Below are 27,276 nucleotides of genomic sequence, written 5' to 3'. Positions count from 1 at the left end.
CCAGGCCTTGTCCGTCTTTATCTTCTCCAGGACCCTGCTGATTAGAGGGAGCGGGGGAAAGGCGTAGAGTAGCCGGCCTGACCAGGAAGGATAAAGGCATCAGAGATAGTGCCCCTCTCCAGGCCTCCCCGGAGCAGAACCGGGGAAATCGCCAGTTCTGTCGAGTCACGAATAGGTCCACCTAGGGAGTTCCCCACCTTCGTAAGAGCCGGTGGGCCACTTCCGGGTGGAGGGACCACTCATGTTGCAAGGAAAAGTCCCTGCTCACGCAATCAGCTCTCTCATTCCAAGCACCCAGTAGGTGGAAGGCCTTCAGGTGGATGTCGTAGGCTATACAGAGTCCCACAGCCTCAGGGCTTCGTGGCAGAGGATCAGGCCCTGCCTTGCCTGTTGATATAGAACATGGAGACTGTGTTGTCCGTGAGGACCCTGATTACCTTGCCCTCCGGGTGCAAGCGGAAGGCCATACACACCAGCCGCACCACCCTGATTTCCTTGACATTTATATGTAGGGTCAGATCTTGGGCCGACCACAGGCCTTGGGCCTGAAAGTTCCCCACATGGGCCCCACAACCCAGGTCTGACGCGTCCCACAACCCAGCTCCAACAACGGGGCTCTGTCCCTGAACGGGACCCCTTGGAACATGTTGTTTGGGGTGAACCACCACCGTAGGGAGGTGATCACAGAGTCCAGCACAGTGAAGACCTTGTCCATCCTGTCCATGGCCTAGGAGAACTTCGAGGCCAACCAGAGTTGGAGGGGCCACATCCTGAGTCTGGCCAGATGGACCACATACGTGCATGCCGACATGTGACCCAAGAGCTGCAGGCAAACCCCGGCTGTTGTCACTGGGAACTTTAAGACCAAGTCAATGAGACTTTTCAGGGTCTCGAATCTGTCTGGCAGGAGAGAGGCTGTGGCCGACGCTGCGTCCAGGAGCACGTCAATAAACTCTATGCGTTGGACCAGGACTAACGTGGACTTGGTGCTGTTTACCAACAGGCCCAAGGCAGTGCACGTGGACAGGAGGAGCGCCACGTGATCCCTCACCTGGGACTGGGAGGTGCCCTGGACCAGTCAGTCGTCCAGATAGGGAAAAATCTGGACCCCCCACCGTCTGAGGCCGCTACCTCTGTCATGCATTTCATAAACATCCTGGGGGAAATGGACAGACCAAATGGGAGGACGATGAATTGGTAGTGATTCTGTCCCACCACGAAATGGAGGAAGCGCCTGTACCCCTCGAATATGTGGATGTGGAAGTACACGTCCTGCAGATCGAGGGCAGCATACCTGTCCCCGGGATCCAGGGAGGGGATGATGGAGGCCAGGGAAACCATGCGGAACTTGAGTTTCACCATGTACTGGTTCAGACCTCGCAGATCTGAGCCCCCCTTTGGGATAAGGAAGTATCAGGAGTAATATCCCTTGCCCATGAACTCCTTGGGCACCGCCACTACCACTCCTAGTCTTAGGAGCCACCCCACCTCCTGCTCAAGCAAAGCCTCATGCGAGGGGTCCCCCAATAGGGACGGGAGCGGGAGGTGGCTGGGCGGGGAGGAAGTAAACTGGAGGGTGTAACCTCGGGAGATGGTGTGAGGACCCATCAGTCTGAGGTTGGCCGCGACCATTCCGGGAGGAAAGCACACAACCAGTTGGAGAAGGGGAGCTTTATTGAGGGTGGATCCCTGATGAGGACTGGTGGGGTGCCCCCAAGCATCCCATCAAAAGCACCTTTTCCCGGCCTGCTTGCCCTTACAAGAGCCAGGTTGGGGGGCCATCAAGACTGCCTCTGAGGCATCTCTTATAGTCTCGGTGTTTCTTGTGGGCGGCCTCATGCTTCGGGAGGGCGACCTGGACGGGCGTCTGCTGCAGCTTGAACTTAGGTCTTGCCAGAGCCGGTACATATAGGCCCAGAATCTGGAGGGTCGTGCGGGAGTCTTTCATGACGTGACGCCTTGTATCTGTCTCCTCCGCAAACAGGGCTTTCCCGTCAAACGGGAGATCCTGCATGGAGGACTGCGCCTTGCTGGAAAGCCCAGAGATCAGGAGCCATGACGCCCGTCTCATGGACACCGCAGAGGCCATGGATCGTGCGGCCGTATCTGCAGCATCTGAGGCTGCCTGCAGGGATGCCCTAGTGGCCGCTGCCCCCTCCTCCACTAGCGCCTTGAACTCCTTTCTATCGCGCTCCTGGAGGGAGTCCTCACAGACTGAATTCGTACCGGCCCAGGAGAGCCTGATGATTTGCCACTCACAACTGGAAGCTCGAAGACTAATAAATTTTCCTTGCTAAAGAGTCCAATCTCCGAGAGTTCTTAGTTCTTTGGGTTTGGGGCTGGTTGACCCTGCCATTCCCTGTGGTTGATCAACTCGACCACCAGGGAGTTGGGCGCCAGGTGGATATACAAGTACGCATGCCCCTTGGTGGGTTCAAAGTACTTGTGTTCTGCTTTCTTAGAGATAGGGGCCAACAAGGCTGGTGTCTGCCACAGGGCATTTGAAATGTTAGCCACCTCTTCATGGAGAGGCAAGGCCACCCTACCCAGTGCCGATGAGGACAGCACGTTAAACAGGGAGTCTGAGGGCTCCTCCATCTCCTCTGCCTGGAGGTGGAGGCTTGCTGTCACTCTCTTTACGAGTTCTTGATGGGCCCTGAAGTCCTCCTGCAGGCGCAGGGGGGCGGGACCACAATCGCTTCCTCTGGATGGGGAGAGGAGGCCAGTGCGATGCTCTGGGTATCAGCCAGCATTGGAGGGTCCATCACCTGTTTGGACTCCAGGAACAGTGTCGAGGACGTATGTCCCACCGACTTCTTCTTTGGGGGTCTGGAGAGGGAGGCCGATGGTGCTTTCGAAGCTCTGGCCACCGAGCGAGCCCCCACTGGGGGCTGCGCCAGAGGCCACGGTGCCCACTGGTACCATTGGGCCAGCCACGATGCTCGGTGCCACTGCACCTGCTGCGGCACCAGTGGGGCCAGCTGTTCAGCTTGGCTGGCCTGGACTGGCCCATCGAAGTACAGCTACGAATGGAGGCCGAGCTGGCGTATGATCTGCTGCTGCCTCTGGACCGGGAGGAGCAGCGGTGTCGGGATCGACATCGGCCATGAGACCACAATCTCAATGTGAAGGATCGGTACCGACGGTAGCAGCTGCTCCGCGAATGGCCTCGATGGGCGGACCCGCAACAGCGAGACGCCAGCAATCGACGCCCGGGACTGCGATGTCTTGCTGGAGACTTGGAGCGGGAGTCCGAGCGGGAACGGCGTCGACGATCATGCCGTGACTGGCTGTGGTACCTGCTCTGAGACGAGGACCATTGGCAGTGCCTGCCGCGGTCGCGTCGATAATCACTCCTTGAGGACGAGCGATGCCAAGAGTCCCGGCCATATGGAACCCAGACAGACAGTCTGGTCGGCGTCGAGGGCGATCCACCTGGACTCTGCCCCGAGCGGTCGCTGGGCAGTGAACTGCATCGGGAACATTCCCTCAACCAAGACCGAGCCGGAGGCGACTGTGGAGATCCCAGCAGCGGCTTCCCTCTGGAGAGTGGGGCCAACATCAGCGGCGCTCCTGGCACCGGTATGGATATAACGTCCCGGGCCGCCTGGAGGGCTTCAGGCATGGAAGGCATCTGGACATCCAGAGAGGCCTGTTCTGAAGGGGCTGAGCTACTCCGCTCGATGTGAGTCGGAGTCCTGGGGCCCAGTGGGGAGTGACAACTGCCCAACATGGGTCTAGCCTCTGTCCTGGATTTCCCTCCATGCCGCTGCAAAGAGGGAGTCTTCCTGGCCCTCTTGGCTTGCCCCGTGAACGGGGAACAGTGCCGACTGGTCGATGGAACCAGAGGGTCGCCACGTACCAACGCCGTGGTGCTGAGGACCATTCTGGAACGGCGTGCTGGAGATGGGGCCAGCGCCAACTCCATCAGGAGCCTAATGTCCCTTTCTCTTTTGGTCAGAGGCTCAAACGACATACTAATCTTGCACCTTTCACTGATATGGGTTTCTCCCAAATAGCGCAAACAGTCTGCGTGTGGGTCACTTCTCAGCACAGAACGCCTACAAGAGCCGCACGACTTAAACCACGGGGCATGCCCCGGCCCAGGCTCACTGACTGACTAAACTAACTAAACAGCTAACTAACTACAGATACTAACACTGAACAAACAAACAGTACTGGGGATCGAGCTACAGCAAAGCTGGAGCAGACTAGTTCCAACGCACCTTCACTGGCAGCAAGAAGGAACTGAGGGTGGGGGGGAGCGTGCAGCTCCCCTTTTACCACGCCAGGCAGGCGCCACTCCAGGGGCTGCAGGGGGCGCTCCCCCCCACGGGCACTGCTTGGGGAAAAACTTCCGGCACCGGTGCCCGTGGCGAGCACGCACACCTATTGTGGAATACACATGAGCAATCACTCGAAGAAGAATTAAAGTATTAGAGTTATCTTAAGTTTAGTTAAGGAAATATGTAAGTACATGAGAAGAATCAGAACATCAGTACAACAGATGCAGAAAGCCTGCTAAACAACCAGTGGGGCCCCTGGACAATCGAGATACAAAAGGAGCACTTAAAGACGATAAAGTCATCGCAGAGAAACTAAATGAATTCTTTGCTTCAGTCTTCATGGCTGAGGATGTTAGGGAGATTCCCAAACCTGAACCGTCTTTTGTAGGTGACAAATATGAGGAACTGTCACAGACTGAAGTGTCACTAGAGGCGGTTTTGGAATTAATTGAGAAACTTAACAGTAACAAGTCACCGGGACCAGATGGCATTCACCCAAGAGTTCTGAAAGAACTCAAATGTGAAATTGCGGAACTATTAACTATGGTTTGTAACCTGTCCTTTAAATCAGCTACTGTACTCAGTGACTGGAAGATAGCTAATGTAACGCCAATATTTAAGAAGGGCGCTAGAGGTGATCCTGGCAATTACAGACCGGTAAGTCTAATGTCAGTACTGGGCAAATTAGTTGAAACAATAGTAAAGAATAAAATTGTCAGAAACATAGAAGAACATAAATTGTTACGAAAAAGTCAACATGGTTTCTGTAAAGGAAGATCATGTATTACTAATCTATTAGAGTTCTTTGAGGGGGTCAACAAACATGTGGACCAGGGGGATCCAGTGGACATAGCGTACTTAGATTTCCAAAAAGCCTTTGACAAGGTCCCTCACCAAAGGCTCTTACGTAAATTAAGTTGTCATGGGATAAGAGGGAAGATCCTTTCATGGATTGAGAACTGGTTAAAAGACAGGGAACAAAGGGTAGGACTAAATGGTAAATTTTCAGAATGGAGAGCGGTAACTAGTGGTGTTCCCCAAAGGTCGGTCCTAGGACCAATCCTATTCAACTTATTCATAAATGATCTGGAGAAAGGGGTAAACAGTGAGGTGGCAAAGTTTGCAGATGATACTAAACTGCTCAAGATAGTTAAGACCAAAGCAGACTGTGAAGAACTTCAAAAAGATCTCACAAAACTAAGTGACTGGGCAACAAAATGGCAAATGACATTTAATGTGGATAAATGTAAAGTAATGCACATTGAAAAAAATAACCCCAACTATACATACAATACGATGGGCGCTAATTTAGCTACAACTAATCAGGAGAAAGATCTTGGAGTCATCGTGGATAGTTCTCTGAAGACATCCACGCAGGATGTTACGAATCATTAAAAAAGGGATAGAGAATAAGACGAAGAATATCTTATTGCTCTTATATAAATCTATGGTACACCCACATCTTGAATACTGCGTACAGATGTGGTCCCCTCATTTCAAAAAAGATATACTGGCATTAGAAAAGGTTCAGAAAAGGGCAAGTAAAATGATCAGGGATTTGGAACGGGTCCCATATGAGTAGAGATTAAAGAGGCTAGGACTTTTCAACTTGGAAAAGAGGAAACTAAGGGGGGATATGATAGAGATATATAAAATCATGAGTAATATGGAGAAAGTAAATAAAGAAAAGTTATTTACTTGTTCCCATAATATAAGAACTAGGGGCCACCAAATGAAATTAATGGGTAGCAGGTTTAACACAAATAAAAGGAAGTTCTTCTTCACTCAGTGCACAGTCAACCTGTGGAACTCCTTGCCTGAGGAGGTTGTGAAGGCTAGGACTATAACAGGGTTTAAAAGAGAACTAGATAAATTCATGGAGGTTAAGTCCATTAATGGCTATTAGCCAGATGGGTAAGGAATGGTGTCCCTAGCCTCTGTTTGTCAGAGTGTGGAGATGGATGGCAGGAGAGAGATCACTCGATCATTACCTGTTAGGTTCACTCCCTCTGGGGCACCTGGCATTGGCTACTGTTGGTAGACAGGATACTGGGCTGAATGGACCTTTGGTCTGACCCAGTATGGCCGTTCTTATGTTCTTATACGCGTTATAAAGAAAGGCCCTGATTAACAAGTAGAAGGAAGGCCTTGAAAATAATACAGCCAGAAGGAATAAAATAGGGAGGATGTCCAATTCAAAGAATAACTAATGAGATAAGGGAAAGTTGCTAAAAAGAATGCCTCTAATTGTTAGGGGTGACTGCAGATGGTTTTAAAGAAGACAAAAAGTATCCGTCTTAAAATGAGACAACATGGCCTTCCCAACCACATACCAGTGTTAAAGCTTATGTGAACCCGGTGCAATGGAAAAACTGTTGGTCCACAAGAAGGAGGGGAGGAGATAAGTAGGAGTGGCCTTGGGAAAGGGGAATGGCCTTGTAAATCTTATCTGGGTTAAGAATGGAAATAAGCGTGAACGGTCTCAAATTGGCTTTTAGCTGAAGTCAGTAATTGGCAATGACATCACTTTTCTGCTGAACAGTTTAAAAAAGTAAACTCTTAAAGGGTTCATTGCTAATACCTGCCTAACCACACTGGAGCCAACCAATACAGGTTTAAGCACCAGAGGTGACCCAGGCCTGCCAATAGTGAGGGGGCAGAGTGAGGGCAGCCAGCTTCAGCAGTGTTAGTGAGCATGCTCAGTCCATGTGAGCATGCTCAATACAAGCCAAGCAGCAAATGGGACGGGGCACATGCCCCCACAAGCCCATACACACATCGCCTCTGCTAAGCGCCCCACAAGCCCATACACACATCGCCTCTGCTAAGCGCCCCTAGGTGTAGCCTGTTTGTAAGTATCTTGATCAAATGTTTATAAATGTTTTGTTATTGTTTGTATGTAGTAAATTGCTTATTATTTAGAGCAATTGTATAAGTATCATTTGGCCTTTGGATTTAATAGAAAAATGTATGGTTAAATTAGTGTTTGTTCATTTCCCATACTAATAATTTCAAATATGAATAATTCCAACACCTACCATAGTGACACTTCTCCATTATCATTTGCCCTTGAGGGCTCACCCGAAGACAAAGTCTGAGACTCTACTTATGAAAACCATAAATTAATTTATGTTCACCTGTGTGACAACAACATGATTGGATATGGGAGGCTCTACCACAGAAGCAGTCCGCCAATTTCAGAATCTTATGCTCTATTATACTGCATACACTGCTCTCACACAGCAACTTTCATACATTGTTTCAATGCTTTTTACAGTACATATTAAAACCCTAAAGTGAAGGTCTGTTGAATTGGATTAGTCATTGCAAACAAATGTATCAAATCTAATCTTAAAGGCACAACTCTGATCTGTCATACAATGGTGCAGTGATGGATTAGGGGAGTGTGAGAAGAAAAAGGAAGGAAACAGACCAGAGATGTGGGGGACTTCACTCTGTAACATTCCCAGACATCTGTTGAATCTGTGACTATAGCTCTCTGCTCAAACAGAGCCTTACATATAATCTGAGTTGTGTGTTCTATAACAGCCTGTTTTAGAACACCAAATGGATTATTTACAGAAAACAGGAGGGGGCGGGGAAAGCATTAGGGGATGGGCAGATGGCTGAAAAAGTAAGTCTGCAAAAGCAAGACTTATTTATTATTATTTAAAATGTATGTTGCAGTAGTGCCTAGACACCTCAGCCTGGTCAGCTCCTCATTATTAAAGCTCAGATTTTGTCACAGATATTTTTAGTAAAAATCATGGACAGGTCACAGGCAATAAAGAAAAATTCATGGAAGCCCATGACCTGTCCCTGACTTTTACTAAAAATATCCGTGACAAAATGGAGACCCCCTAGGATTCCCTGGGACTCTCACCGCCCATGGGGGCTTGGAGCTGCGGGGTCCCCCTGCCCGTGGCAGCTGGGAGCTGCGGGGAGCTCCATGGTCCCCCCGTCTCTCACGGTGGCTGAGAGCTGCAGGGGGCAGGAGGAACCCCGGAGTAGTTGTCAATATTTTTGTGATGCCAACACCTGTCCACTATGCACTAGATGGTGACCACTAACTCATTTTACACCATCATCAGACAGTAAATTTTCTGTCACTTCCAACCTAGGCCAGTTTGTTTAGTACGTAAACCAACGCTGAAGGTGATATAACCTCATTTATTATTTACGATAAGCAAAAGAGCTGTAAATTCCTAGTATGAATTCACCAAATCACATTAGTAGAACTTTGCTAAGCCTCATTTTACTAACACACACACACACTTTATAATCTGGATATTCAAAAAAATATGACCCTCCCTTCTTTGCAGCAAAGGTTTAAAACCAGCGTCTTGGAGTAAGGTTTCTTGTTACTTTATATTTACAACTTTCAGTTACTGAGAACACTTCATAATGTGCTAAAATACAAATGTCAAAACAAATAAACATTTTGCAGTGTATTTTCCCTTTTTATTATATTTGCTTCCTCCATTTGCAAAATTCAATCATTTGCAATGACCCTCCCATTTTCTGTATGGTTCTGCTGTAACAAATAAATCAAATTAAGAAGTGTTTGGTTGGTGCTGGCCCAGTGATCTTGTAGAGATGCAGCACAATTCCACTCAGGGGAATTATTTTGCATACACAGGCTGCTAGCATATGAGAAGTTCAAGAGGGTGGCTACCCATTAGAGAGAAAATATCTAAACTACAAACAAGTATTCACATTATAACAAGCAGAAATACATAGGGCCTGCTTGCTAATCTCTAAAAATTATACATAAAAGGTGTATCATTTCTTACAGCTAGGCCAAGAATTAGCTTTAGTGTAATTTTTCCCCATATCAGCAGTTAATTCCTGATGCTGACCTATAATTACTGAAAACCATGCTTATTCTACTAGACTTTGTACAGACTCTACAATAATTTCATATTGGTGAGAGTTACATTTCACATTTGCTTGTGCTGCAAATGTAATTCTCTCTGCATGTCCCTTTCCTCACCATCAGTACTTAAGGGATGTTCTCTTTCATGCCTGTTGTTATGTGCGTACTTAGCAGTAAACCCTGCAATAATTACACATTTCTGGAGAAAATTAGCAGCTTCCCGGAGTGGTACTGGACAAATTTTTTACACTGTGTTTTCTTTTTAAATTTTATCTGCTACATTCTGTGATGTCGTGTTTAACTAACAATCTTTAGGTCATAATTTAAATCCAATTTAAAATGAAATAAGGAAGTTTGCATAAACTGTTTATTGAAGAAACAGATATCTTGTATAGGAAACCTTCTTTCCAGTTCTTCATATGGTTCCTTAAGGCCTCTATGGAATGGACCATCTTTTTGTTCTGTGTTTGTACAGCACCTAGGGCTATGGGGTCATGGTCCATAATTAGGGCTCCTAGGTGCTACCACAATACAAATAAATAATATAATGGCATAAAATACTCCCACAGATGATCTTGAGTGAGGACATATAGACTGAAAACTGAAACCAAAGTACAAAAACTCTCTGTTGACTTTACCCTGAGATGCATGTCAACTGTTAGAACAACATACAATAGAAGAAACAACTTTGTCACATCCTACTTATATTCCAAACATGTCAGTTCGCGATGTAAGAGTTTAACCGGTTAACCGACAAGCTTGATGCTTATCGGTTTCTGCTAAAGATTAAAGTCTGCTTAGTGTCCCAGCTGCCGTGAGGCGTGCCCAGCATCCCTCCAAGCTGCCGGCCCCACGTACCCAGGGTCCCTCCAGGCTGCCAGCCTCGTGGCCAGGACTCTGGATCCCAATGTAAAACATGGGGGTGCTGCAGCACCCCTGCACCTTTAGTTCCCTGGGTAAACATTTAACTGTGTAACCAATAGAATTTTAATTAGTTACATGGTTACTGTTTTTACACATTATTTACATCCCTAATGTCAGTGCACTCTGAATAGAACTGGTTACAAGGACACAATCTAATGGAAAAGATATACATATGAAAAACCTTTTCTATAAGGGTGTTTCATATTTATATAGCACTACAGTCGTACATGGTGCAGTATGACAGCTAAATTCTGCCAAATAAACAGGGTATCTATCAAAAGAGCTTGTGTGACGCATGGCTAGAAAGGGTTAAACATCCTGCAAAATAAATAACCCTCAAAAGACAGGGAGGGAGATAATGTTTGTGTTTTTGTGTATTTACATATGTATAAGTAGGGTCGATAATGTAATCAACAGTCCCTGTCTATGCTGTATTCTGATAATTCAGAGGCCAAAGGACGATGCTATCATTTAAATGAATTGTAAACATGGGATATCTTAGTATTCATCTCCTTGAAATGTACTGTGAATGGTGGAGGAACAAGCAAATGGCCATATGTTAATTCATATGGCTAAGCACCAGTGATGGACCTCCTTCAAAATCATCCTATTACCTTTTGTTCCCTGAGGAAATCCCAACTTGTCAAAGAGAACATTAAATTGTATAAAAGACCCGTGGGTCCTGATTCTGTCATCTCAGATCTGCTTACACTTCATCGGGGAAGTTTGAGTCGCAAGATTGAGGTCCCAGTTATGCTGGTATGCCCTGAATATGAGATTTGGACATTTGACCTATGAACTGAATTCTAAAAGGACTCTTTGGAACTACGAAGCTCACCGTCTCTGTTATGAATCTGCACCTCAATGAACTGAATTCATGTCTGTATGTATATTGATATTTTAACCATACTCTCTCTCTCTTGTTTTTTAATAAATTTTAGTTTAGTTAATAAGAATTAGGTGTAGCGTCTATTTGGGTAAGATCTGAAACATTCATTAACCTGGGAGGTAATGTGTCCAGTCCTTTGGGATTGGTAGAACCTTTTCTTTTATATGATGAAATAAGATTTACAGAAATTTTTATCATATTTGACGTAGGTACCTGGATGGAAGCCTAAGGCTGGATCACTTTAAGGGAACTGTATTGTTTGGACTCCTGAGTAACCAGTGAGGTAATAAAGAAGCTGTTTTATGCTGTCTTGGTAAATCTAGATATTGAATATCCACCAGCTTTATGGGGATTGTCTGCCCCATTCTTTGGGGTTCAGCCTAATTGAGTGACCATAGCTGGCTCCCCACTAGGAACCTGGACACAGCTTGCAATTCAAAGGCATAAATTAATGCAATACAGAATAGTAAATCTTTATAGCTGGAAATCTTTGCAGAACAGGTTGGTTTCAGAAGAATTGTGAATGAGATGACATAGATGAAGTGGAATGGTTAGGAGATAAGTTTAGGTGGAGCACAGAGATGCAGAAGGCTATAAAGTAGGAATGGTGGATGTGCCAGACGGAGTTTTGAAAGTCAGGAGAAGTTTCAATTTTATGAGGAAAAGTTAATGCAAATAGCCAAGAGCAGGGTTGTGTATTAAAGAAATGGACAGAACAGAATGTGTTGTTAGTATCAACATTTGAAATATAAGGGAGGAGACAAACTGGAGAGAAGACTTCAGTACTTGGAGGTAGGATAACACCAGAGCATGGACTAGCATCTTAGAAGTAGGGATAGCGAGGATCAAATTCTACTGAATGAGACACAGCTTTAGAATTTCAACATGAGAACAACAACTTTTAGAGGTTCACAGACATCCTACTCTTTCACGTCATACAATACAAATACCCCCAATTTAATTTGCTCCCAACTGGAATGGAATCAAACATTATTATTTCCATTTCCAAAAGGGCAAACCAATACCAGTCAGAAGCCCAACACATTATCTTCCAATTTTATCTTTTCCTTGGGCAAAAAACAACCAGGAGACCATTGCTGTGATCAAATTACATCAGTTTAATCATTTTAATGACCACCTTCCTCCTTTTCTGTCATCAATTACGCACTTTGGCAGAATCAATAACAAGGATACCATAGTTTATTGGTTTTCTTGCAATTACAAAACAAAATAAGCCAAATTAAATCTGTGTGTGGCTGCATTAGATGTCCAACATATGCTTCCTTTGCTGGCCTATCTGATAACCCTTAAACACAGCAGTGCCTTATTATTTACAGAGATTACGCATGGGCCAAGGGGAGAATAAATCTGTCCACCTAACTCAAAGTTTTGTTTCTGTAATGTGGACTAAGTATTAACTATGACCTCTTGATTTTCATTATAAGCCTCTTCCACTTAAACTTTTAGTGTCTACAATATATTTTTGGCCAAATATGGCTTGGCAAGAGCTGTATTAGAATAATATTTCTAGCCTACTGTTTCAAAACAAAGTGGTTAATGCCTTTTTTTAAAACACCCATTTCACAGTGTACGTGCTACTAATGGGGCTATACAGAGCATGTTATCTTCAGGGAGGTCATGAATCATTCATTCCTAGCACAGGTTTTTGAGTACAATTTTCAGGAGGAGGGTGGAACAATTTAAACTATGTTAGATTCTAGAATGTCAAACCTTTCAGGTAATTTTCCAAAGGCACCAAGAGAAGGATACTAAAATAATTTTATTTTGCAGATAGTATTTTTCATTCATTCAATTCTTCATTTTACTTAGTTTTGGTGGAGGCTTATTTATTGGTCTGATCTCTCAATGTTACTATTAAAGTAGTAACCCTTGCTAAAAACAATGAACTATTGATTTTGCCAGAGGATCTGTTTTTTGTTACCAGAATCAATCAAGTTCAAATTCTATTAAGTCACCAATGGAGATCAAAAGTAGGATCTAGTGTAAATACCACTGTTGTTCACAGATCTCTATAGCTGGCACCAACTCCTTGTTTAGGTAGAAGTAACCTGTACTAGCTGATTGCATCATATCCTCTGATAAACAGCTGCGCATCACAGCTAGTTATAGTGACCGCGTGCCAAAAAATAAGCTCCACTGTTTTGGCAAGCCCAATGTTTGTCTAGACCACATCTGTTAAGATGGAAATACCTCCCCACAGAAAGCAGGGGTACATTGTTTTATGCAGGATCATTTAACTGCCACAGAATGTTAAAACCTCATTTGCAGGGGAAAACTTCACCTATGCACCAAACAGTTGGGATTAACAGCACACTGTTGTTGTAATTGGTAGGATTAAATATGCTTTCTGGCACCAAATAACAGGTCACAAGACTAGAATGGATTGATCAGGTGTTAAATTGCTTTATTATTTATAAACATATTGTAAAATGGATGTATTGGTTAGAATGGAACAGCTTACATTGCTAAAAATATTCCTGTTAAAACAGTTTTGTTTCAAGTTAGACAGATTCTTTTTTTTTTCCAGAATAGCCCATGTTACAAAAGCTGGATTTCTTGTTTGAGCCAGAATCTCTGAAGACATGAAGTTTTGATTAAAAGTAGATAAATTTTTCTACTAAAAGCTCAACCTCTTTTAAAACACTTTTGTATAGTAACAGTTAAATTAATAAGGAAAAAGAACTACTTTTTTCTCTTAAAAGAGCACAATGCAGCTAATACCACCTCCCATTCCCATATAAACACAGTAAAAAGGAAAGGAAATTCTGAATGCCTGGCAGGGACATCAAGAATCTCCCCTTTCCCATGCATTATTCCCCATCCCCACTCTCAAGTTCCACATCGTAGTGACATTCCTTTTCCTGGTGACAGGCACCATGGTTAATTAGTTTGGGATTCACTGAGCAACTCAAGGCACACTCTCCTTTCACAGGCTATACAAGCTGCCTCACTACATTGCAAGTCTGGAAGAAAAGACCTGAAGAGGTTTAGGGTAAAACAGCCACAGGAAGGCAACTGGACAGAACACTGGATTGTGATTTAGGAGACCTTAGGCAAGTCACGTCACCTCAGTTTCCCCTATCTGTAAAATGAGAATAATGATGCTTACCGCCTTTGTAAAGGTGCTATTAGATATCTAACGGAAAGCCCTACGTAGGAGCTAAGTGTTACTACTACTATTTTATTGGGATTAAAAGTGGACCACCACCACTTTTCCTGTAGTTTGACCTCTATCTGCTCTCTTCTTTTGGACTTTACATAATGTCCTCTCCTCTGCTTTCTATACATAACATTGCTGTACTTGGTTAAGTATGAGAGAAAAGGTGCTTTAGAAAAAACATGAAATGAATTGTCATCAGTTGCAGGAAAAGTATATTTCTGCATTTCTCTGGCACTGGAAATACTCCAAAGCCACTCTAAACAGCAAATCCACAGATAATAAAATGACTATGTAGTTTTTAAGTCCTTTCCTCCTCTGCTGCATACTTCAGATCAATCTTTATCATGGCTTCTCCCATCAGAACCATATCATGTAGGAGACTTTGGTAGAGTTACTTACTTGGATGTTGTGAATTCCATTCATTTTCTCAATGTGTTGTTCAATGGTCTGAACACAAGAATTGCATGTCATCCCCTCCACGGAGACTACCATGGATCTTGCCCCCAGTGACGGATCCATTCTGCTTCAGTCTTCACATTCCTATCAGTCAAAAGGAAATACTGAGACATGAATTAAAAAGAAAAAGCAATCCAACCTCATATTGCATTAAAGGTCAAAAACAAGGTGACCCGCATAAGATTAAATAGATATTGTAACTGGGAACATATAAATTAAGTACAAGTAACAACTTGGTGGGGGCTAGGAACTGCAGAGAAACAGATGTCTAAAAAGGAATCCTTTAACCACTTACATACATCCTTTACCTTTGAATATATACTTATTAAGTATTCGGGAAGAAAAGAATTCATACATTTAAAACTTGCTCTATGCTATAGCCAAGACAATTTAATTGCATGTATCAGTTCTGAATCACTAGTGTTCTACCTCCAAGCAAGGAGTTAAAAAAAACCCAGTAAGATGTAGCTTTTGGTAATGTCAATTACCATGGCACTGGGTGAAATCTGAAGGTGAGAAGAATGCACAAGAAGAGAATTAATTCTTCCATAGATCTGTTTGTTTTACACATTATTGTGTGACTAACAAGAACAGCAGCCATATGGGATGCAGTCCTAAGAAACGAACTGGAAAAGATAGGGGGCCTTTCTGACATGTCCTTGAGGTAGCTCTACTTACTACTACTTAGCAGGATGTTGCATTCATTTCTGTTTGTGTAAATGCTAAAATGTACTGAACCACATAATTAAATGTAAGGTAATTAAAAGTATATTTTCAAGTTTGAAAATTAAACTAGGAGAAGTAAACAAACAAAAGCAGAATTTGATGCAAAATATTTAGATTACGTAAGCCATTGGCAAAAAAAAAATTAACTCATAGAAAACAAGAATAAGCTTTGAAACAAGGAGAAAAAGAGGGAAGGAATTTATGTCTTTTACAAATAAAAATTACAACGGACATTTGACCAGGAAAGAGTATGAGCAATTGCTGAAGAAAAAGGTAATTAACTGCCTAATGTCTGATAGCAATGAAAACAGCAGAGTGTATAGATGATTTCAACGGGAGTACTCATGCATTTAAAGCAAACCACAAGCTTAAGTGCTTTGCTGATAATGGGAATTTATTGTGAGAAAACTAAACTACAGTATAACATTCAAAATGTTTCATAAAACTGGTTTTGCAGAGAGACTTCATTCAGAATGAATATGCTCTTCCTCCCCATGACACAAGGGCATGAAAATACCTGGTTTTGCTTTGAAATCTACTAGAACAGCACAAAGATTGTGAAGCAACCACTTTACTATCAGGATTATCTCTTATCTTGAACTCACATACATGACTATCACAAGAAAAAACACAAAAGTTGAAACTCTTCTGAAGAATGCTTCATAATGAGATGAAAGGTGAGTGACACTTTGGTCTAATTAGCATCCATTTCAACAAACTAAGAATATATGTTTTTCCTCAGAAGATTTCAAAGTGAAGGGGAAATGTAACGATGAACATATCTGAAAAACACCTTGGTGTAAACTCAAAAGCTTGTCTCTCTAAGGAACTTGTCTGTCATGCAGCCACTATAGCATGGGAGAAGAGTAAATGGAATCAAAATTCAGTTTTTAAGAAGTAGGAATGGCTATATTCATCCAGCTCTCTGGAAACAAACATGATAAATGTAAAAAGAAAAGGAGTCCTTGTGGCACCTTAGAGACTAACCAATTTATTTGAGCATGAGCTTTCGTGAGCTACAGCTCACTTCATCAGATGCATACCGTGGAAACTGCAGCAGACTATATATACACAGAGAATATGAAACAATACCTCCTCCCACCCCACTGTCCTGCTGGTAACAGCTTATCTAAAGTGAGCATCAGGTTAGGCCATTTCCAGCACAAATCCAGGTTTTCTCACCCTCCACCCCCCCACACAAATTCACTCTCCTGCTGGTGATAGCCCATCCAAAGTGACAACTCTTTACACAGTGTGCATGATAATCAAGTTAGGCCATTTCCTGCACAAATCCAGGTTCTCTCACTCCCTCACCCCCCTCCAAAAACCCACCCCCATACACACACAGACTCACTCTCCTGCTGGTAATAGCTCATCCAAACTGACCACTCTCCAAGTTTAAAACCAAGTTAAACCAGAACATCTGGGGGGGGGGGGTAGGAGAAAACAAGAGGAAATAGGCTACCTTGCATAATGACTTAGCCACTCCCAGTCTCTATTTAAGCCTAAATTAATAGTATCCAATTTGCAAATGAATTCCAATTCAGCAGTTTCTCGCTGGAGTCTGGATTTGAAGTTTCTTTGTTTTAAGATAGCGACCTTCATGTCTGTGATTGCGTGACCAGAGAGATTGAAGTGTTCTCCGACTGGTTTATGAATGTTATAACCACCACCAACCTCAGCCTGGTCCAGTCCATACAAGAGATCCACTTCCTGGACACTACAGTGCTAATAAACAATGGTCACATAAACACCACCCTATACCGGAAACCTACTGACCGCTATTCCTACCTGCATGCCTCCAGCTTTCACCCTGACCACACCACACGATCCATCGTCTACAGCCAAGCTCTGCGATACAACCGCATTTGCTCCAACCCCTCAGACAGAGACAAACACCTACAAGATCTCTGTCAAGCTTTCTTACAACTACAATACCCACCTGCGGAAGTAAAGAAACAGATTGATAGAGCCAGAAGAGTTCCCAGAAGTTACCTACTACAGGACAGGCCTAACAAAGAAAATAACAGAACGCCACTAGCCGTCACCTTCAGCCCCCAACTAAAACCCCTCCAACGCATTATTAAGGATCTACAACCTATCCTAAAGGATGACTCAACACTCTCACAAATCTTGGGAGACAGGCCAGTCCTTGCCTACAGACAGCCCCGCAACCTAGATTCATAGATTCATAGATATTTAGGTCAGAAGGGACCATTATGATCATCTAGTCTGACCTCCTGCACAACGCAGGCCACAGAATTTCACCCACCACTCCTACAAAAAAAACCTCACACCTATATCTGTGCTATTGAAGTCCTCAAATTGTAGTTTAAAGACCTCAAGGAGCAGAGAATCCTCCAGCAAGTGACCCGTGCCCCATGCTACAGAGGAAGGCGAAAAACCTCCAGGGCCTCTTCCAATCTGCCCTGGAGGAAAATTCCTGAAGCAAATACTCACCAACAACCACATACCACACAACAGAACCACTAACCCAGGAACTTATCCTTGCAACAAAGCCCGTTGCCAATTGTGCCCACATATCTATTCAGGGGACACCATCACAGGGCCTAATAACATCAGCCACACTATCAGAGGCTCGTTCACCTGCACATCCACCAATGTGATTTATGCCATCATGTGCCAGCAATGCCCCTCTGCCATGTACATTGGTCAAACTGGACAGTCTCTACGTAAAAGAATAAATGGACACAAATCAGATGTCAAGAATTATAACATTCATAAACCAGTCGGAGAACACTTCAATCTCTCTGGTCACGCAATCACAGACATGAAGGTCGCTATCTTAAAACAAAGTAACTTCAAATCCAGACTCCAGCGAGAAACTGCTGAATTGGAATTCATTTGCAAATTGGATACTATTAATTTAGGCTTAAATAGAGACTGGGAGTGGCTAAGTCATTATGCAAGGTAGCCTATTTCCTCTTGTTTTTTTCCTACCCCCACCCCAGATGTTCTGGTTTAACTTGGTTTTAAACTTGGAGAGTGGTCAGTTTGGATGAGCTATTACCAGCAGGAGAGTGAGTCTGTGTGTGTATGGGGGTGGGTTTTTGGAGGGGGGTGAGGGAGTGAGAGAACCTGGATTTGTGCAGGAAATGGCCTAACTTCATTATCATGCACATTGTGTAAAGAGTTGTCACTTTGGATGGGCTATCACCAGCAGGAGAGTGAATTTGTGTGGGGGGGTGGAGGGTGAGAAAACCTGGATTTGTGCTGGAAATGGCCTAACCTGATGCTCACTTTAGATAAGCTATTACCAGCAGGACAGTGGGGTGGGAGGAGGTATTGTTTCATATTCTCTGTGTATATATAAAGTCTGCTGCAGTTTCCACGGTATGCATCTGATGAAGTGAGCTGTAGCTCACGAAAGCTCATGCTCAAATAAATTGGTTAGTCTCTAAGGTGCCACAAGGACTCCTTTTCTTTTTGCGAATACAGACTAACACGGCTGTTACTCTGAAACATGATAAATGTGTGTCTTAGCTTCCTTCTTTTGCTATATAAATTGGTGGTTTTCAGCTCCATAAATGCAGCACAAAATGAATTAACTTTAAGGAATATGGGAATTTCTTAATTTGATTATTTAATAAAACTCTTGAAGTTTTAACAACTATTTCCCTCTTTACTCTTGCCTCCTCATGCTCTTTCAAGGTCAACCACAGGAATGTTCCTGCCATTTTATAGCCCTGTTGACACCCTAAGGGAATATTCAGAAAGACATCCTACTTTCCACATAATGCTGCTGCTATACAGTGAAACGTGACCACCCAAGAGACAGATGGTACTTGGCTTCTTCATGGAGGTAGTCATTTAATGAAAGGGAGCAGAAATGTACTCAACATGCTCCCAGTTCAAAAATACATCCCTATTCATATTCAGGAGAGTGAATCAGTACACTCTTGAGCGCTCTCCTGAATAAAAATAGATTTAAACATGTTCATAACTGCTTTCCTGAATCAGGATCAATGTTTGTGGATACTCTACAACAGTCGGGAGAAAAGAGATGGCCTAATTAGTGGGGGAGCATCATTAGTACAAATTTCAGGTTTTTTTCTCCCCTCCTCTTTATATTACTTCTAGAAAATTTTTATAGGGAAAACAGGATCTTTAAAAGTTCATCTGCACCTGCTGCTTATTTGTCACCCAAATTCAGAACCTGGTTTATTACACAACAAATAATTTCAGTGAAGATTATTTCTTTCCACAACAAACAGAGAAAAAGGATTTCAGGTGAGGAATAAGCAGCAGCTGCACATGAACTCAAACAAAAGGCCTTTTTCATCCAAACATCCTTCATAATCTATATATGTTTATCAGCAGAATTTTTCTCTACTTTTTTCCCTAGATATCAGTGACTAACATAGCGTGTGCATATGCTGGGATTTCCAGTAATGGAAATATTAATTCTGTAATACATTAATACAGCTTGACATATTTATTGTTCACATTACAATTAGCTTACAATGGATCTTGCCTATCTCGCTGCCCTTATCTTCTCCAACACACTCCCTCTAAGGTGTACTTCTACACTCCCTTTATATTTCACGCACTCATGACTTTGGTATGCCCCCAGAATGACCTTCCCACTAATTTATGACAGTTTTCAGAGTAACAGCCGTGTTAGTCTGTATTCGCAAAAAGAAAAAGGAGTACTTGTGGCACCTTAGAGACTAACCAATTTATTTGAGCATAAGCTTTCGTGAGCTACAGCTCACTTCATCGGATGCATACTGTGGAAAGTGTAGAAGATCTTTTTATATACACACGAAGCATTTTGTGTGTATATAAAAAGATCTTCTACGCTTTCCACAGTATGCATCCGATGAAGTGAGCTGTAGCTCACGAAAGCTTATGCTCAAATAAATTGGTTAGTCTCTGAGGTGCCACAAGTACTCCTTTTCTTTCCACTAATTTATGCCAACCTCCCACCTTCTCCTCCAAAAATCTCTTTAAAACCCTCTATCCTGTGATGTGCTCCAACCACAATAACCCCCACTACTCAGTCTTTGTTATTTTATTGTTCTATATTGTACTAGTTTGCATCACTGGACAGGGCAAGGTGCCTGTTATTTGCTTGGCATAGACCCCTCTACCCCCACAAACATATAGTGCTTTGTATAGTTATATAAATAACTAATAAATGCCACACAAAAAATTAATAACATGAAAAACTCTACATGTAAAGGAATTAATCTAGTGCCTTTTTAAAGGGTAAAACAGAGTAATGATGAAATGCCAGCACAAAAGCATAAACATTTTTCACTTATTGAAAGGTTTTTAAGTGCAAAGCTGGTAATAGGAAAAATTATAAAGTTTATGGCAACTAACTAAATTTTTTCATATGGCATAACTTTGCTAGAAAAAAGTTCATCTGATGATGATGCAGAACACAGTGATTATAGAGCCTCACACACCAATTTAACAATCACTTTTTAGGGCACAGTCCTACTTAAAGCACTTACTTATCTCATGACATTTAGTACAAACATTTCAAAAGTTTTATAAATATTTAATTAGAGATGATTCTCCGATTTGTTCGATCCATACCCTTACAAAACCTGAACAACCTAGTTTAAAGTCACCACACTTCAATGCATTTAGTAATTCTCTGGAAGACTTCTGCTACTGCAGGTTAAGGGATTGGTCTTGAAATGAGCTGAGAACATACAACAAGGTGCTGAGTGCCCTCAACAGCAACTGAAATAAGTGAAAAATGTGCAGGTTTGGGCACAAAGTGACTAGAACCTGGCACCAGGCTCAATCCAACTCCTCTTGAAGACAATGGGATGTTTCTGGCACTCTGCTGTAATTACAGTTAAGAAAACCTCTGTTTAAAGATTGACTTTCCTATGTGCTCTAAAATATGCACATCTACTCAGATTGTCTTGTAATTTGTTGTTAATGCAGAGCTCAGGTTGCCGGATAGTATCTTATGCACATCCAGAATGTCAAATTCAGCAAAATTCAAACCCCTGAAAACCAGAAAATACAAAGTTAAGGTATACTCCAAGACAACCCTAACTCTGACCTCTTTGAGCAATATTCTGGTACATTCTTAACGCATACTTGCACTCTGCCTTTGCAGATATTGCAGAACACTCAGGGAAAAGGGTACATGACCACTATAGGACAGTGTCTAATGCCTGTGGCATTATGCCCCATATTCTTCATAGTAATATTATGATATGAGTATGGCATAATTATGATGTATTTTGTGCAAGACAAGGCACCTGAGATATCGTTGGAAAGGTTATGATTTACTGAATATGATTATAATATTTATATGCATGTGTCATTTTTGTATCTGAAGTTAGAAATGTTATCTATGCACCTATTACAAATATGTTTACAGCTGGGGAATAGTCATTAGACAGAATGCAATCAGTCTAAATTGATGGCTGGAAAGGGCCATTAGGAAAAACAATAGGTCATAGAAGATGCTAATCTCTCTCCAAGAAAGGCTTCCTGTGGATGCTGCAAACAGCCTCTAAGGCTGCAGGGTCATGTGATCAAGTCACCTGATACTGGACTCCATGATAATACTAGTATTTTTCCACTGACCGGAGGCGGGAATCACACTGGAAGACAAAGGATTCCCAACATATGTAAAACCTATTTAAGGTAGGGGAGTAACATAATCAGGGTTGGTTCTTCATTGCATCTCCGCCCAAGATGACTGCTGTAAACATATAAGAAACAAAAACTGAATAAGGGGAGAAGGACTGAGCCCAGGCTGGAAGACTGTCTAGACTGCAAATGAAATATCTGAAGATTTAAGCTGCAGGCAAGTGCAGCTGGCCATCAAGTATCTCTGCAACCTGCCTAAAACATTATTTAGGGTGAGAAATTACTACTTATAACCAGGTTTCAGAGTAGCAGCCGTGTTAGTCTGTATCCGCAAAAAGAAAAGGAGGACTTGTGGTAGCTATAGCTCACGAAAGCTTATGCTCAAATAAATTTGTTAGTCTCTAAGGTGCCACAAGTCCTCCTTTACTTGTAACCAGTTTCTTTAGTATCTTAAAAACTTAGATTGCATTTTTGTTTTATTTGCTGGATAATCTGCTTTGATCTGTTCGTTATCCCTTATAATCACTTAAAATCTCTTTTGCAGTAATAAACTTGTTTTTGTTTTCTCTAAAACCCAGTGTGTGGAATTCATAACTGGGATGCAAAAAGCTGTTGCATATCTCTCTCCACATTGAGGGAGGGGCAAATTTCATGCGCTTACGCTGTATAGTTCTCTGTGCAGTGCAAGATGGTACAATTTTGGGTCTAACCTCTAGAGGGGGGCATGTACTTGAGTACTGGGCAATTCCTTCCCTGTGTCTTTTCATGCAGAGCTGATCTCAGCATGTGTGTGTGTTTCTGCAGCTGGCTGTGTCCCTACCTGTATGTGTGCTGGTAAAGTGCAGTCTGAAGCCTGAGGGAGGGCTTGGCTAACTTGCCTCAGAAATACAGAGTGAAGGGAGCCCAGGCTGGTGGGTCAGGCAGGCTCAGTGGTACCCCAATCCCAGGTAGCACCTTGGAGGGGAGGGAAACCTGTAACAATGCCTTCTCTTTGGTAAAGACAAAACTCATGTTTAGGTGAGCTGTACTGAACAGGAGCTTCCTACACCTGCCCTACACTGAAACATTTAGCCCACAGAAACACCACCACAGCTGCTAAATTTTTAAAAACCTTCACTCCCTTTTATAACCCCTTCACCCTTATGCACAGGATGCCATTTAACACCATATTTATCATTAAACCCACAGAGCAGTCTCATTTGAGGCCTCGCTGCTCATAAGCCCCATGGTAAGTGACACTAAGCTACTGAGACAACTACAGAACTTTCTGATCCTACAGATCATCTCTGAAATGAGGCATGCTAATTTCTCAAGGAATACACGCATCTTCTGACTTTGATCACACAAATGCGGAGCGGGGGGGGGGGGGGGTTCAGATCCCTTCCCCCACAAATGGGCAGAGACCCCCAGATCTCCTCTTACCACAATCACAACTATGCCAAGCTGCTTCCTCCAACTACACAACACATTGTATTCACAGCGTGAGTGAATACACATAATTCCCAGTGGCTATTGCCAGGTCCAGAGTCAGAGTTAAAGACTCATTGACATGTATCTTAACTTTATATTTCCTGGTTTTCAGAGGTTCGGTTTTGCTGAACAAGACATTCTGGAAGGATAGGAGATACCAAAAGGCAACCTTAACTCCATGTTAACCAAGCTTCTTTTTGTCAGTGAACTGATTTCAAAGGGGGGCTGGATCAGGCCTTGTCTGAATACCATCAGCAACATTTTCTGGTATTCATTTTCAGCCACAATTTCCTTTAAAAATCTATAGCAGTGGTTTTCAGTCTGTGACCCGCAAACCCCTAGGTGTCCACAGGCTACGTCTAAGATTTCCAAAGGGGTTCGTACTGCCATTCGAAATTTTTTAGAGGTCTATAAATAAAAAAAGGTTATAAAAACTACAGATCTATAGATTCAAATTATTCTTAAAATTCTTCAAGCTAGAATTTTGCCGAAGCTCTATTTCAGTTTCAACAAAACAGAATGGTAAATCAGATCTGAGTTTGTCCATAACTTACAAACTGCTCATTATTTCTGCATAGAAGATTATGATCAGTGTGATCTTATGCAATAGAACCTTGGCACCATTGAGGTTTGTAACTATATTCTGTCCAGTTTGTGTATGTTACTTGCTTCCTTGTAGTTGCAAGATTACTAGTTAAAAGATACAACCTGAAATGAAAAAGTAAAGAGCAAAACTAGCCACAAACCACTGAATGCCAAACTGCTGAACAAATGCCCTTGAACAGATTTCTAAACTAGGTACAGCACAATTTCCCTGAATTTAGTACTCTGCATCTAGTTTCTGATGGGGCTAATTCCCAGTCTCAGGTCAGGATTGGCAGAGAGTGAGGTTAGGTAAACTGAATGCAACAAAACTCAAGACCCTTTGCTCACAACATACATCACCTGTAACATTAACTTCTAGTTATATTAGGGTTTTAGTATTTTTGGAATGTGAGAAAGATACAAGAAAATTAATCTTTACAGTCACCTGCTACTGGTGTTTATGGGTCAAAATAGGACCCATATTTAACTTTCACAACAAGCATAAAAACTAGTTGGAAGTGTTGAGACTTTCTGGATTTGCTTTCCTTACATTTCCTCTGAAATCCTCAATTAAGACTAGCTAATCTCTCTAAACTTTAACACCAACTTTCCATGATAGGTATCTAACAGCGCAGTTTTTGATCAAGGCATCTGCCAAACTCAGAGCCGCATTCAGCAAATGTTAGCCAAGAGGCAGGGAAAAATCTTAAAAGCCACAAGACCCTTAAAAACCTGGCTCTATGATTTAACATTTCTGCCACAGACGTCAACAGTGGGTATGAGCCGTGCTCCTACTTTTATTTACTCAGACTTTCACCAGAACTGTACAGTGTTTATACCACATGCTTCTTGCAAAAATCATTTAAAATAGATTATTCTGGTTTCATCCTCTCATCCCAACCAAGACTGGTTTGCAAGGGCAACAGGCAGAAGCAGGACTCCAAACTGCTCAAAGTTGGAGGATCAGAAATGACAAAAGTTACCTTTGCCTTTGGTCCTGCTGCTGGGGATTGGTTTGGGAAGAGATGATGATGTCAGGCAGGAAGCTATTTTCTCTCTCTCCTGGTCTCATTGCTAGAGAAGACAGGGTCCGTGTGCTGACTGCAGAGTCTGCAGGGAATGTGGGGCCCCAAGCAGCCACTGGCTCTGTTTGTACTTAGGGCTAGTGTAGAAGTCAGTATTAACACTTGCATGAACTAGAATAATCATGAGCTACTACCTCAGAGAGCCAAACAACAAAAATGAATAAATAGGTAGAACAAACAGAAGACATTTTATTCTTCTACAAGCCGTCAGGAACACTATCCCCAATAATGTCACGGCTAACCTGGTGGCTGAACTTTGTGACTTTGTCCTTACCCATAACTATTTCACATTTGGGGACAATGTATACCTTCAGATCAGCGGCACTGCTATGGGTACCCGCATGGCCCCACAGTATGCCAACATTTTTATGGCTGATTTAGAACAACGCTTCCTCAGCTCTCGTCCCCTAAAGCCCCTACTCTACTTGCGCTATATTGATGACATCTTCATCATCTGGACCCATGGAAAAGAAGCCCTTGAGGAATTCCACCATGATTTCAACAATTTCCATCCCACCACCAACCTCAGCCTGGTCCAGTCCACACAAGAGATCCACTTCCTGGACACTACAGTGCTAATAAACAATGGTCACATAAACACCACCCTATACCGGAAACCTACTGACCGCTATTCCTACCTGCATGCCTCCAGCTTTCACCCTGACCACACCACACGATCCATCGTCTACAGCCAAGCTCTGCGATACAACCGCATTTGCTCCAACCCCTCAGACAGAGACAAACACCTACAAGATCTCTGTCAAGCTTTCTTACAACTACAATACCCACCTGCGGAAGTAAAGAAACAGATTGATAGAGCCAGAAGAGTTCCCAGAAGTTACCTACTACAGGACAGGCCTAACAAAGAAAATAACAGAACGCCACTAGCCGTCACCTTCAGCCCCCAACTAAAACCCCTCCAACGCATTATTAAGGATCTACAACCTATCCTAAAGGATGACTCAACACTCTCACAAATCTTGGGAGACAGGCCAGTCCTTGCCTACAGACAGCCCCGCAACCTGAAGCAAATACTCACCAACAACCACATACCACACAACAGAACCACTAACCCAGGAACTTATCCTTGCAACAAAGCCCGTTGCCAATTGTGCCCACATATCTATTCAGGGGACACCATCACAGGGCCTAATAACATCAGCCACACTATCAGAGGCTCGTTCACCTGCACATCCACCAATGTGATTTATGCCATCATGTGCCAGCAATGCCCCTCTGCCATGTACATTGGTCAAACTGGACAGTCTCTACGTAAAAGAATAAATGGACACAAATCAGATGTCAAGAATTATAACATTCATAAACCAGTCGGAGAACACTTCAATCTCTCTGGTCACGCAATCACAGACATGAAGGTCGCTATCTTAAAACAAAGTAACTTCAAATCCAGACTCCAGCGAGAAACTGCTGAATTGGAATTCATTTGCAAATTGGATACTATTAATTTAGGCTTAAATAGAGACTGGGAGTGGCTAAGTCATTATGCAAGGTAGCCTATTTCCTCTTGTTTTTTCCTACCCCCCCCCCAGATGTTCTGGTTTAACTTGGATTTAAACTTGGAGAGTGGTCAGTTTGGATGAGCTATTACCAGCAGGAGAGTGAGTTTGTGTGTGTATGGGGGTGGGTTTTTGGAGGGGGGTGAGGGAGTGAGAGAACCTGGATTTGTGCAGGAAATGGCCTAACTTCATTATCATGCACATTGTGTAAAGAGTTGTCACTTTGGATGGGCTATCACCAGCAGGAGAGTGAATTTGTGTGGGGGGGTGGAGGGTGAGAAAACCTGGATTTGTGCTGGAAATGGCCTAACCTGATGATTACTTTAGATAAGCTATTACCAGCAGGACAGTGGGGTGGGAGGAGGTATTGTTTCATATTCTCTGTGTTTATATAAAGTCTGCTGCAGTTTCCACGGTATGCATCTGATGAAGTGAGCTGTAGCTCACGAAAGCTCATGCTCAAATAAATTGGTTAGTCTCTAAGGTGCCACAAGTACTCCTTTTCTTTTTACTAAAAAAACAAGAATTCTGAGATCAGTAGTGTGAAAGGGGATAAGAACAATGCACACAAATGATAGTCAGCAGATATATTGCTTGACATGCAGTATAATCACAACTGGCACAATAATTATTGACTGCACCCCATGTGATGGGTCCTCATCTTTCATCGAGTAGTCTCACTTTTCATTAGTA

At 43.0% G+C, this 27,276-nt stretch overlaps 1 protein-coding gene across 4 annotated transcripts in view; it reads right to left on the bottom strand.

The window, feature by feature from the left end:
• ATP7A (ATPase copper transporting alpha) overlaps positions 1-27,276 on the bottom strand; it is a 66,306-nt gene that overhangs the window by 27,485 nt on the left and 11,545 nt on the right. For all 4 annotated transcript variants that reach the window (XM_077827194.1, XM_077827193.1, XM_077827196.1 and 1 more), the window contains exon 2: positions 14,556-14,696. In XM_077827194.1, the coding sequence (XP_077683320.1) occupies positions 14,556-14,675 (120 nt within the window). In that variant the 5' untranslated portion in view covers positions 14,676-14,696. The remainder of the gene's footprint in view (positions 1-14,555; positions 14,697-27,276) is intronic.

This window comes from Eretmochelys imbricata, chromosome 9, assembly GCF_965152235.1.
Source record: "Eretmochelys imbricata isolate rEreImb1 chromosome 9, rEreImb1.hap1, whole genome shotgun sequence".
NCBI classification, from domain to species: Eukaryota; Metazoa; Chordata; order Testudines; family Cheloniidae; genus Eretmochelys; species Eretmochelys imbricata.
Note: the sequence above shows the minus strand (reverse complement) of the source record. Positions and strands in the feature narration are given on the sequence as shown.